General features: G+C 49.5%; 1 protein-coding gene across 1 annotated transcript in view; it reads left to right on the top strand.

Moving 5' to 3' along the window:
• LOC136144752 (maestro heat-like repeat family member 5) overlaps nucleotides 1-13,442 on the top strand; it is a 56,789-nt gene that overhangs the window by 27,528 nt on the left and 15,819 nt on the right. Inside the window, exons 18-21 of the mRNA XM_065902605.1 lie at nucleotides 1,016-1,165; nucleotides 1,462-1,614; nucleotides 5,498-5,647; nucleotides 6,527-6,681. Of these exons, the coding sequence (XP_065758677.1) occupies nucleotides 1,016-1,165; nucleotides 1,462-1,614; nucleotides 5,498-5,647; nucleotides 6,527-6,681 (608 nt within the window). The remainder of the gene's footprint in view (nucleotides 1-1,015; nucleotides 1,166-1,461; nucleotides 1,615-5,497; nucleotides 5,648-6,526; nucleotides 6,682-13,442) is intronic.

Raw genomic sequence — 13,442 nt, 5'->3', positions numbered from 1 at the left:
ACTAACGCCCTTGGGTTGAGTGAATATCAGCACGTGTTCAGGGAGTGAGTGGTTCTGCATTCATCAGCCAAAATCAGCATCGATTCCTCAGGGAGACTCACAGGGAGATGAGGAAATTACTTCCTCGGCCTGGTGCCCGGCGGGCGTGCCTTTCTAATGAAGGCGGACAGGCAGGCGGGCAGCTGGGAAACAGGCACATTCTGCCAAAGGCAAGTTTTCAGTGTTCAGACCCCTCCAGCATTCCTTTGGTGAGGAGGACCCCTCTACAGGGGCTCAACGGGTCTTCCGTTTACTCAAAATCAACTTCTGCAACATAGGATTGGGTCTGGGAGAGACAACTCAGGCACTCGCTAGGGCACAACACTTGTGGAGGCGCTTAAACACTCTGCAAGCAAGGTAAATATTCTAATGGGATGTCTTAAGCAATCAAATCAGCAAACTGTGGCCCTTGGCCTGGCCACCTGTTGTTGTGAATAAAGCTTTATTGGAACCAGGGCTGGGATTAGGGTAGGTGAGTGAGGCAAGGTCATGGACGTGCAGGCTCAGATCCTGTCTTTATTTAAAATTTTTCATGACAGATTTTTTTAGTATTCATTTTTATTTTGATAAATATTACATTAAGATAGTTTTCTCTTGTGTCCTAAGCTTTTCTGGCAACCCCTAACATTTTGTCTGGGGGGCTTTCCCGGTGGCTCAGTGGTAAAGAACCTGCCTGCCAATGCAGAAGACACAGGTTCGATCCCTGGGTCAGAAAGACTCCCTGGAGAAGGAAATGGCAACTCACTTCAGTATTCTTGCCTGGGAAATCCCAGGGACAGAAGAGCCTGGCAGGCTCCAGTCCATGGGGTCGCAAAAGAGTCGGACACAACCGAGCAACTAAACAGAAATATTTTGTCCAGACCTGAATCCTGGCCCTGCATAGAGTTTGACAGGATCCTTTCTGATGCCAGCCGTGCTGGGGTGAGTGCGTGGCTGCTAGGATCTGTGTAAATGGTTCTCTGCACTCTCACTACAGCCCAAAGAGGACTTCAAACGAATTGGGCAGCTGGTGGGCATGCTGTGGATTCTGTGCCAGGACCCAGATAAAACTACCCAGTACTCCAGCCTGAAAGGGATGGCCTATCTCTACAAGCTCCTCATGCACCAGAGAGGTGAGCCTCTGAGGGTCCCCACGGAGGACCCAATCCCACGCAGCCGCAGCCTCAGCCCAACCCACACCAGCACTCCTGAACCCAACTCCCCCCAGACCGCCCCCAGACCCAGCCTCTAACCTCAGCCATCAACACAGTCATGGCTTTGTCCCGACCTGCAGACTCACTGACTCCCCAGACCCAGGCACGACCCTGACTTCAGAGGACCCCACCCCACCCACTGCAGGTCCTGCCCTAGACCCCAAGCCTGCCTTTGCCCACCCTCACCCCTGCCCCATCCTGCCCCTGACCAGGAGGAAAAGCTTCGCAGGAGCAAGCACCAGCCCCCCAGGAGCCTCCCCAGGCCAATAAGGAAGAAGCCGAGCTCTGGAGCGGCGGGGACCAGGAGGCTGCTCCCCCCAGCCCCCAGGAGGTGGCACTCTCGAAGGACCACGTCTTGCAGCCCGGCAGCCCCCAAGCCAAGGTCAAAGCCTTTAGAATCCTAGGCAGATCTGGGTGGGGGGATGTGGCCATGCTCTGCTCTGACCCCCACCGCTACCCCTCTGCCAGGGCTCCCACTGAGGCCAGGGTGTGAGTATTAAAATGGAGGCCAGGATCTCGCCTGCATCTCTGGTGATTAACTAGAGCTTTGGAGGACCATGTCCCCTGGGAAGGAGGAGTTGGGGGAGGAGGGGCTGGAGATAGACGCTGGGGTCAGCAGCGCAGGCTTGAGTCCCAGCTCCATCTCTCACGGCTGTGCAGTCTTGAACAAGCTCCTTCTGTCTGAGCCTCATTCTTCCTCGTGAAATGGGCAGAGTGATGCCAACGAAGTTCTAGCCGCCAGGAATTCCTAATAGACGGCGCTGGCTGGCTAGCTCCCGAGGTGGGCGTCCTCTGAGGCTCCAAACAGTGTCCTTCTCGGTGACCCTCTGCAGATACAGCCTCAACTTCCCCACTTCCCCGAGGTTTCTCCCCATCCTCTGAGAGCCAAACCCTCCTCCTCTGAAGGCATACTGTGTCTCCCCTCTGCCGCTGTCGTCTGCCCTCCCGCAGCCAGGCCCTCCTTAGTCAGTGGCTTGGGGTGTCCAGCAGCTCCCTGGCTCCCTTTCATCATCTCAGTGAGATCCCAAGTCTCTGTGACCGTCCGTATCTCTGCGAACTGTGTCTTTTCTGAAGATGAGCGAGGCTGGGACCCCGGGTGTGGGCTGGATGCTGGTGTTGGCTGGACTGGCCGTTTCCTGGAGCCTCACGTTCGGAGTGGTCAGTTCATGGTGTCTCCACTTTGGTGGCCCCTCTTGCTGCTGAGCCCATGACTAATGAAGACCCCTGTATGGGGTGTGTCTGTCAGTCTCCCTATTAGACCTCCAGGCCAGAAGTGGAGTCCCACCTGGACCCAGCACAGGCTCTGGTGGTAGAACCAGGCTTCAGGAAACACCCATTCAGTGGAGTCGGGTTGAAGCAAACGATAAAGTGGCAGTGCCAGGCTAGTAGGTGCCCAGGAGGCTTTGAATGCGACCCTGCCTGACTCCAGAGCTGTGCTCCCTGCGGCTGCAGTGGCTGTCAGCCCGCTGAGGCCAGCCAGGAGAAGCTCAGCAGGGAAAACCAGAGCCCTGGAGCCAGTACATCAGGCGTCCGGGGCCAGGATGGGGAAGCCAGGCAGGGCTTCTGTTCACACCTGAGGACCTGGACTAGGGGCAGAGACAGGGCTGGAGGGAGGGTTCCCTGGGGCCAGCTCAGAGGGGCCCAGGAGTTAAGGGGTCCTGGAGCTCTGGGGCTCTCAGATGGACGGAGTGACTCGGAACAGAGGGGCCAGGACCTGGGAAGAGCAGTCTGCCCCACTCGGCATGGTCCCTGGCACACAGCGACAGGGCACTCAGCTCAGGAAGCAGTGATGGACAGAGCACAGGTGGGGGAGAGGATGGGAGGGTCTGCTGATCAAGGGATGATGGTTTTCAGAAGGTTTGGGGTGGAGAACAGACCTGGGTTCTTATCCCAAGTCTGTCCTGCATTCCCCATGTGGTCTTGTAAACACTATAGCCTCATGACTACCATGAGCCATCTCCACCTTCACCACCACCTCCACCAACAGCATTTCTGTCACTACCACCACCACCAACAGCACCATCATCACCACCATCACCACCACCACCATCAGCATCACCATCATTACCACTACCATCATCACCAGCACCACCATCATCACCAGCACCACCATCATCACCACCGTCAGCATCACCACCACCACCATCAGCATCACCATCATTACCACTACCATCATCACCAGCACCACCATCATCACCACCACCACCATCACCACCACCATCATCACCACCACCACCATCATCACCACCACCACCATCACCACCACCATCATCGACATCACCACCACCACCACCATCATCACCACCACCATCAGCATCACCACCATCACTAACAGCACCACCATCATCACCACCACCATCAGCATCACCACCACCACCACCACCACCATCACCAACGACCACCACTACCATCACCACCATCACTAACAGCACCACCAACAGCATTACCATCACCACCACCATGACTGACACCACCACCATCACCACCATAACCACAGAACCACCATTACTGCCATCTCCAGCTCACATTTTTTCACACCCTGGACTAAAATAAGATACTCACAAGTACTTAGCAAACCTGAGATTGTAGTATTCTGGGATTCTGAGAGTCTAACCATCGTTCCAGATTGAATTTCTTCAAAAACACTCTAACACTAGAACTGTAACCAAAACTTACCATTTTAGCAAACAATTTTAAATGCAATCTTAAAATAAATGATATAACCAGATTTATATAGTAGTCTAATATTCTAACACAAAAAGTTACTTTTAGCTACAAATATGCCAGTATGCAGGTCAAGAAGCTACGGTTAGAACTGGACGTGGAACAACAGACTGGTTCCAAATTGGGAAAGGAGTCCGTCAAGGCTATATATTGTCACCTTTCTTATTTAACTTATATGCAGAGTACATCATGTGAAATACCAGACTGGATGAAGCATAATCTGGAATCAAGATTGCAGGGAGAAATATCAATAATGATATGCAGATGACACCACCCTTATGGCAGAAAGTGAAGAGGAACTAAAGAGCCTCTTGATGAAAGTGAAAGAGGAGAGTGAAAAAGTTGGCTTAAAGTTCAACATTCAAAAAATGAAGATCATGGCATCCAGTCCCATCACTTCATGGCAAATAGATGGGGAAACAATGGAAATAGTGACAGACTTTATTTTCTTGGGCTCCAAAGTCACTGCAGATGGTGATTGCAGTCATGAAATTAAAAGATGCTTGCTCCTTGGAAGAAAAGCTATGACAAACCTAAACAGCATATTAAAAAGCAGAGACATTACTTTACTGACAAAGTTCCATATAGTCAAAACTATGGTTTTTCCAGTAGTCCTGTATGGATGTGAGAGTTGGTCTATAAAGAAAGCTGAGGGCTGAACAATTAATGCTTTTGAACTGTGAAGAAGACTTTGAGAGTCCCTTGAACAGCAAAAAGATCAAACCAATCAATCCTAAAGGAAATCAGTCCTGAATATTCATTGGAAGGACTGATGCTGAAGCTTCAAGACTTTGACCACGTGATGTGAAAAACTGACTCACTAGAAAAGACCCTGATGCTGGGAAAGATTGAGGGCAGGAGAAGAAGCAGATGACAGAGGATGAGATATTTGGATGGTATCACCGACTCAATGGACATGAATTTAAGCAAGCTCTGGGAGTTGGTGATGGACAGGGAAGCCTGGCGTAATGCAGTCCATGAGGTCACAAAGAGTCAGACACTACTGAGGGACTGAACTGAACTGAACAAATATGCCATTAAAATTATCCTCCCCTCCTAATCAACAACTGGTAAACTAACATTCTCACAAACATTTTATCAAAATTTTAGAACAGTAAGATTCTGTTAATAATAAATATTCTAACATTCATATATTTTTATATCTGATGTACATGCAAACACCCTAACACTTTCAGACATCTCAACAAATAGCCTGACATGCCCAGGAACGTTTACCATCTGACCATCTTCGCAAGCATTAGCATGTTCGGTCAGCCTTCCCAAGTATGACTCCACCACCAGCGTTCCGTCTTCCTTTGGTTATCAGTTGCCCCTGGGCTGTGGCTGGCTCAGAGAGACGTGCAGGAGAGCACACTGCAATATGGGAGCACTTGGGACCCCAGAGGTGTGGGGCTCGGGCGTCTGGCGGTGCTTAGAGACTTGGGGAACCTGGAGCGTTGAGTCAGGGTACAAGCGCAGCCAAGCAGGTGGGTGCCCAGTGCCGTGGACCATGGTGACGGCCCTCCCTCCCACCGCTACAGGATATCATGAAGCATCTCACGATGGCAGAGCTGACCGACCTCATCTGGACGGCCGTTGACGGCCTGGGCTCCACCAGCCCCTTCCGCGTGCAGGCAGCCGCCAACATGCTGCTCACTGCCATCCAGGAGCACGGGGCCAAGCTGGAGACTGTGAGTGCGGTGGGGCCTCCGTGGAGGGCCCACCAGGATGGGGCAGGGGGCAGGGGGGCGGGCTCAGCATCGGCACCCAGGGGTTAGGGCCTCGGGGCCCAGGCGGCGTCCCCACGCTTGGGCCTGAGGGGGAGACCCAGACCCCCCCTCTGATGGGTTCCAGTGAGTGAGTGAATGCAGGACAGAATGGCCCACCCAGGCGTCCCAGGGTTCGCTGGGTCTGGGGCAGACATGGGCTGATGGAGCGGGGATGGGATGGGAGTGGGGGGAGGAAGGCGCAGCCCAGACCCTCCAGGAGCTCTGAATCTGACTCCAGACTGATGAGGAGGGGCAGTGCAGGCCCCTGGGGGGACCGCCAGATAGAGGATGACTGATGCCTCAGGGGGGTGCTCTTGGAACCAGGCATGAATGGATAAATAATGAGACCCGAAAGTGGAAGGGGAGGGGCCTGCCAGACATCAGAGCAGCAGGTACCAAAGTGATGATCAGGACACGATGTCATCTGAACATAAAGCAGACACCCTGTCCCCCCGAGACAGGGGCTAGAGGCTCTAGCCCCTGGGTGTGTCTGAGCCTTCAGCGACTGGGCAATGTTTAGACAGGCTTGGACGACCCCAGATTCTGTGCAGATGTTGCTTGTCCCCCTGTCAGCCTGAGGGTCCCCTTCTGACTCGTGTCCAGGGCAAAGAAGAGCCTCCCCATCAGACCTCCCTCTTAGAGCCCCCAGGGCAGGGCTGCGCTTCCCCCTCAGGAGAGCAGCTACCTGAAGGGGCTCCACGCCCACTGGGGCAGCTCCTCCCTCCCCATTCAGGTTCCCCGGGGCGGGGCCTGGCCCCCGCCCAGACCAGCCCTCTCCCCGTGCTCTTCCTCCCTGCACAGGTCACCACCCTGGGCCAGGCCATCCACCTGCAGCTCTGCTCCGTCCGCATCCCCAAAGCCACGGAAAATGCCCTGCAGGCCGTCACCCTTCTGGCCCGGAACCACACCTCCGAGCTGGTGACCGCCTTCCTGGACTTCTCCATCACCCTGGACAGGTGCCCAGCCCTCCTTCCCTCCCTGCCCACTGTCCACCGTCCATCCTCCCCCAGGCAGAGGGCACCCTGCTCTGCCCTCCTGCTTCCCCACTAACAGCCACAGGGCTGGGAGTCCAGAGGGAGCACTTGCCTGTTCATTTACTGTGCACCTCCCGGGGCCAGCCCTGGGGAGGCACCACACACCATCCCTTCTCTCGGTGACCCCATAAAACACCCCGCCCAGTCACCACCACCCGTCACCTGGTGGAGAGGGGCCCGGGATCCTGGGTGCTCCCGGCAAGACCCCTGCCAACACCAAACCCCCCATCCTTCCTGCTCCTCAGGGACCCTCCCCCTCCCCCCGCCCCCCAGTGGCACTGCAGTCCCCAGGCCCCTGAGCCTGGAGACAGTACTTTATCTCTAAAATCCCAGTTCTGAATCCCAGGTCTTCAGTCTATATCATCTGCTTTCCCAGCCACCACGCACCCGCCCTGGGTCACTCCCGGAACCTTGAGGTTGTAGCTCCTGGTCGCCGACACCCTCTCGCTCACTCCCGATGCCTTGATCTTGGGGATGCCAGCATCTTTTGCTCTCCCTGATGCCTCAACACCTGGACCTCCTCTCCCATCTCCCTCAGCCGCCCCCTCCCACAGTCATAGACTCGGCTCAGTCACCTTCGGTTTCCAGCATCTGTCCCCTACCCTGACCCCCTGCCGCCTCACTCCGTCTGGTACCCACCCCCGACCAGTGAGCCTCTGCCCTCCGGGACCTCCACATTCACCATCTTGCTCACCTCCTCACGGCCCCTCCCCTGTCCTCGCCTGCCTCCTTGCCAGCATAGAACCTGCCTTCTGATGTCAGAGTAGCTCCCTGCACACACCCCAAGCCCCTTGGCCCCTTTGTCACACTCAGCTTGCAAAACTCAACTGGCTCCATCTACTCCACACCTGCACCTGTGCAGCCAAGTGCAGGAAAGAGCCACCCTCTAAATCCCCAGCCACACACCACCACGGAGCCCTCAGCGCGGCCCAGAAACCACATTTCCCCACCCTCCCCTCTCCTCCGTCCTCAACACCTCTGTCCCCGCCTCACACTCGGCCACCGGCCTTGCTTCCATTCCCCTGAAAAACCGTAAGCCACCAGAAGAGAGCTCTCACAAGCTCCCAGAACCCAGGACCTGTTTCCAGGAAGATTTCTAATTTTCATATGGAAGGGACTTTTTGTTTCTATTATCAATGTCTAGTTTTATTGCATTGTGATCAGAGAATGTCATCAAATATTTCTGGTTTATGTAATTTACTTATCTTTTAAACAATTTTTGTGACTATTCTATGGGCACTTGAAAGGGTGTTTCTTTTTTTTTTTTTTTTTTTCCTGTTATCAGGTGTAGGACTTGCTATAAAGATTTACTTTATTGATTCTGTTGTTTAGGTCTTCTACCTCCTTGTGTCTTTTTGATCTGTACTGAGAGTGGTGTGTTAAAGTTTCCTATTATTAATATGTTTCTATCTATGTATCCTTCCATCTCCTGTGGTTTTTATTAATACTTCATAAGGTTGTCATGTTATTTGGTGTATACATATTCATAAGTGTTATATCTTCTTCATGGATCGTGAATTTCAGCATTAAAAAGTGCCCTGCCTTGTCACAGTTAATGCTTGAAGGACTTGAATTCCATTTTGTTATCAGAATCACATCCCCCACTTTCCCATTTTTCCCCATTTGCCCAGTATTCATTTGTCTGTGCTTTCATTTAACCTTTCAGAATCCATTTGTTTTAGGTGTCATCATATATACAGCACGTAGTTCGGTCTTGACCTGTGATCAAATTGAAAATCTTTTGATTTTAATAGATGAGTTAAGTCCATTCACATTTATTGCTATGACATTTATTGATGTGTCAAATCTCAGTTCTGTCATAATATTTTGTAATTGCATGTGTTTTATTTGCTACATGTTTTTCTGAGATGTGTATTCTTTGATCTTTGGCTGTTTTTTTTATTTATTTTATTTAGAGTTGTATTTTTATTCTAATTGTTACCTTTGTACTCCTAACCTATTTTAGTGTCCTTAGTCCCTTGTTTTCTTATTTAACTCTTTAGCATCTGGTTTACCCATTTTTACTGATATCCTTAAACTCCCACCCGTGCCCGTGTAACAGCCAGGAGATTATTCATCCCTGTCCATCTGTGTTTTCATTTGCACAGTTCTTTGTCAAAATTTGCACTCCTCCCACGTTGATTTTTAGTGAGTACACACGCTCACCCTAAGTCCCTTTGCCAAAGATTTTAGGCCATCCCGTAGCTTGACAAAGTTGATGCTCTGAGTTTCCTCAAGAAGGCTCCTGGATTCAGAATGCCCTAGCTTATTTTATGTTGAAAGTTGTTTACTTGAAAGGTGGCTTGATTGAATATAAAATCCTTGGTTCACACTTTCTTTTATTAAGTTTTTTGGCCACACCATGCAGAATCCGGGATCCTAGTTCCCCAACCAAGGACTGAACCCAAGCGCCCTGCGTTGGGAGCGTGGGGTCTTAACCACTGGACTGCTCGCGAGTCTCTAATTTTTTAAAGTGCTGCTCAGCGGTTGCTTTGCTCTGTTTTTGAAAAGCCTCATGACAGTTGTTTTGTTTTGTTGTTTTTGTAAGTTATCTTTTGGCCTGGAGACTTTGGGAATTGTTTTCTTTATCTTTGAAATTCAACAATTTTACTAAAAAATGTCTAGATTAGACCATCCTGTGTGCATTTTCCCAGGTACCTGATAAGTCTTTTGAGTATATAGATTTAAGTCTCTAACGTTTCTAGAAAGTTCTCTAGGTTGTAATTATTCTCGTCCAGTTTATTGAGATATAGTTGGACATACAGCACTGGATAAGTTTAAGGTATACAGGATAATGATTTGACTTACATATATCATGAAATGATTACCACAATAATTTAGTGAACATTCATCATCTCGTATAGATACAAAATAAAAGAAATAGAAAAATTATGTTTCTTTGTGATGAGAACTCTTAGATTTCCTTTCTCCGTAACTTCCACACATGACATGCAGCGGTGTTAATTAATCATGTTGTATGTTGCACCCCTAGTCTTCTTATCTTATAACTGGAAGTCCTTTTGACCACCTTCATCTGATTCCCCCATCCCCACCCCTCGCCTCTGGCAGCCACAAATCTGGTCTGTCTTTCTATGAGTTTGTTTGTTTGGAAGTATACCTGACCTGCAACACCGTGCTAGTTCCTGATGCACATGGTGATTCTGTTTCTATACATTTCCAAACGCTGTCCGCACACAGGCATTGCATTATCACTAACTGAATTCCCCACGCTGCACATCTCCTCCCCATGACTTACTTATTTTGTAACTGAAAGTTTGTACCTTGGTGTCCCTCGCCCTCTTCTCTCTTGGTTATAAGTTTAAATATTGGTTCTGTCCCATTGCTTTTTCCCTTTTTCAGAAACTCCAGAGATTCAAATGCTGCTCTTTCTTCACCTGTCTTCCATTTCTACTACTTTCTCTGTGACCCTTAGTGCTTCTCTTAAATTCATCTTTATTGCCTTGGTGGTCTCTCTACTCTTCCTCAATGTTCCTTCCTGAATTTTCACTTGAGGCGTATCTCTCTTGAGCACCGTATGATTTTTTTTCACTTCTGAGTTCAGTCAACTCTTTTTTTCCCTTTCTTACTAGAGGCTGTTTCTTGGTCCTTTTTGAATTTATAATTCAAGGTGATTTTTCATGTCTTTAAATGCTTGCTTGAGTATATTTACCTGCAGGAGAGGTGTTTTCTTACACTTTTTTCTGCATCATGATTATTTATCAGGGGAGGAATTTTCTTATTGGATCTGTGTTTTCTGTTTTCAAGGGAAGGGTTGCAATAACTCTGTGAATCTATTAATTTTTCTCCTGTTTATATACAACACTATTGGAGTGTTTTGTAGGATTTCAAATTCAATGGCACCCTCTTCTGTCAGCATAGCAAAGGCCAGATAACTTAGCAGACTTTTAGTTTTGGTGGCAGGTGAGAGGGCTGTGTATCCTCCACTCTCGGGGCTGCCCTTCTTCTCGTGCAGGTCCTTGAATTTTTCCTATTTCACACCTTTACCTTTCACTAACCAATTTCAAAGGGTGCGTCTTTCTTTTCTGCCCTTTCTTTCCTCCCCAAAGCTGTGTGTCTTGAAGGCTGCCCTCCAGATGAGTGTCCTTTTCGGTCCCTTTCCTGGGATCCATGCTCTGATTTACTTGCTCTCCTTTTTGTTGTTTGATATTCTCAGGCTTAAGATGGACCTCGTCTCCCTGAAGATGATTTAGATCAGCTCCGAGCCCTGTTAGCAGCTCCCGTCCCCTCTCCTCTCCAGGGTTTCTCCAGCCTGCCTTTATCTGCTGCAGAGCTTTGTGGAGGAGCAGGGGTGGGTGAGAGAACGAGACACTGCAGGCTGGGCTGGCGTAGCTCTCGCCTGCTTGCGGTGTCCCTCAAGGCACACTGTGGCGTGGTGTAGCTTTCCTCTTCTTCTTGCTGGATTGTTTCTCAAGGACATTTTGAGAGATGAGGGGACCCCGGCAGCCACCGTTGTCCTCAGCTGCTCAGGTCTATAGATCAGTTTTACCCATACTGGAATTTATATCGGGTTTTCTCAGTGCTAAGAAGCACATTTTTCATACATCAACATCTATGCAGTGGGAGCACATTTTACACTGATGCCGCCTTTACCTGGGCTGGCAGGGGTGGAGGGGTTCTCAGTCACCTGGGTGCACTCTCAGCCAGAGACCAGTGCAAATTTTGAAGTTCCTGCTGGAGGGTTTTTGGGGGGCCCACGCTAGTGGTGTGAATTCAGAGCCCTGTGTAGGTTTTGTGGTTCAGATTCTCAGGCGCACCCTCCTTCTTCCCTTCACAGGCTGAGTGAGCACCGGGTCTTCTTGTTATTTCTTCCTGCCAGACAGACTTTTTATCTTCTCTTGTATTATCCTATTTACCTTGGGGTACACACAGCCCATGGGGTCCAACCTTTATGATGGGGTCCTTATTAGACTCCCATCTTGGATTGCTGTCCTTTCTTAGGAGCACGTGAAATAATGGTGGTATGTCCTAAAAGTATCAGCAGAATTGTGTGATTTCTGCCCTTCCAATATTCCACTTTTGTCTGGTCCGCACCCCCCCCCAACATTTTGTGTTTGAGATTCATCCCGTTATGTTACCTATAGTTGGGAGTTCACTCACTCTGAGTTGCCGTATCATGTCCCATCTTGGTAAACACCAACTCCCCTTGTCAGCATGGACGGACGTCTGAGTTTGGGTCTGTGCCTAACACTGCTGTGACGCTGCACATGCGTGTGTCCTGAGACACACCCACACTCAGCTTCCTTGTGCAGGCATGTCGTTCACCTAACATGATGCGAAATACTCCCGACATGCTTAGACAACCTTTCACACCCACAGTATTTTTATGTATGTGGTTCCTGTTACTCCATGTCTTCACTGACACTTAACATCAACCTTTTAGTCAACCATCAAAATGTTAGTCAATCTGGTGTGTGGTATTAATCATATTTTCATGTTAACTTTCATTTTGCTGATTAAATAATGAGGTTGTACATCTTTTCATGCAATTTTTGGCCATTGGGGCATCTTCTTTGGGATGCCTGTTCAAGTATCCTACAGATTTTTCTGTTGGATTGTCCCTCTTTTTCTTATCAATTTCTAGGAATTCTTTATATAATCTGAATACAAGGTCTCTGTTGATTATTATATTACATATCTTCTCCACTTTGCAGCTTTCCTGTCTCTCCATCACTAGATCCTTTCATGAAGAGGAGTTCCCAGGTCCATCATTTATTCTCAGATGTTACCTTATAGAAGTCCTAGAGTGTGGGGACTTCCCTGGCGGTCCAGTGGTTAAGACTGCTCTCCCAGTTCAGGGGGCCCTCAACCCATCTTTGAGGAACTAACATCCCACACATCACATGGCATGGGCCAAAAAAGCACCCTAGACTTTGCCTTTCTCATTCAGCCCTCCGACTGCCCAACTAAGGGCCATGTGCCGGGCCCTGCCTTCAGGCTCTCTGCCTGGCACTGCTGTCTGTGCTGGGCCAGCACCCAAGGTTCTCATTCCTACAGCTTTAGAACGATTCACCTCCCCGATCCAGAAAGCTCCTCCTCCTCCTCCTCCTGCAAGGCTGTCCTGGCCACTCGTGGCCCTTTGCCTTTCTCCGTAAACTTTAGAATCATCACCTAGCTCCCTCGTTTTCTTTTTCCTCGTTCACCCTTAGGCGACTGGTTTTATTGGATTGGCCCTCAGAGCTGGACTGGGAGTAACCCTTGCTTGGTCACTCTCACCCACCCTGGCTCCAGGCATGGCCTGCTTTCTTTAATTTAGTTCTTTACTCAGAACAGGGATTCTTCTCGGTAATCGAATGCGCACCTGGGAGGCCCTCGTCCGGACGAAAGCCAGGGCCCTGTTATGAGCTGCAGCTAAGGACCAGGCTGCCCACCCTCACTGGCTCCATCCCCTGCTCACCCACCCAAGTGTCTCCATTCTTTTCCTTTCATCTTATATAGTGTGTTTGCATCCAAACATATTCCTAAAACATTTTAGTTGCAGTTTCTCTAATTTATATAAAGAGCATCACGATGCATATAGTCTTTGAAGACTTTTTTCACTGGCCTTTTTTCACTAATGTAGATTTTTAGGTCTAAATTCTCTATCCTAACATAAATCTAGTAACACCAGTTCTTCTTTCTTTAGGATTGTATTGTATGTCTCTTTCCACTTTTTTTTTAATAGA

This window comes from Muntiacus reevesi, chromosome 12 (assembly GCF_963930625.1).
Source record: "Muntiacus reevesi chromosome 12, mMunRee1.1, whole genome shotgun sequence".
Lineage (NCBI taxonomy): Eukaryota > Metazoa > Chordata > Mammalia > Artiodactyla > Cervidae > Muntiacus > Muntiacus reevesi.
This window is presented reverse-complemented; position numbering and strand designations above follow the sequence as displayed.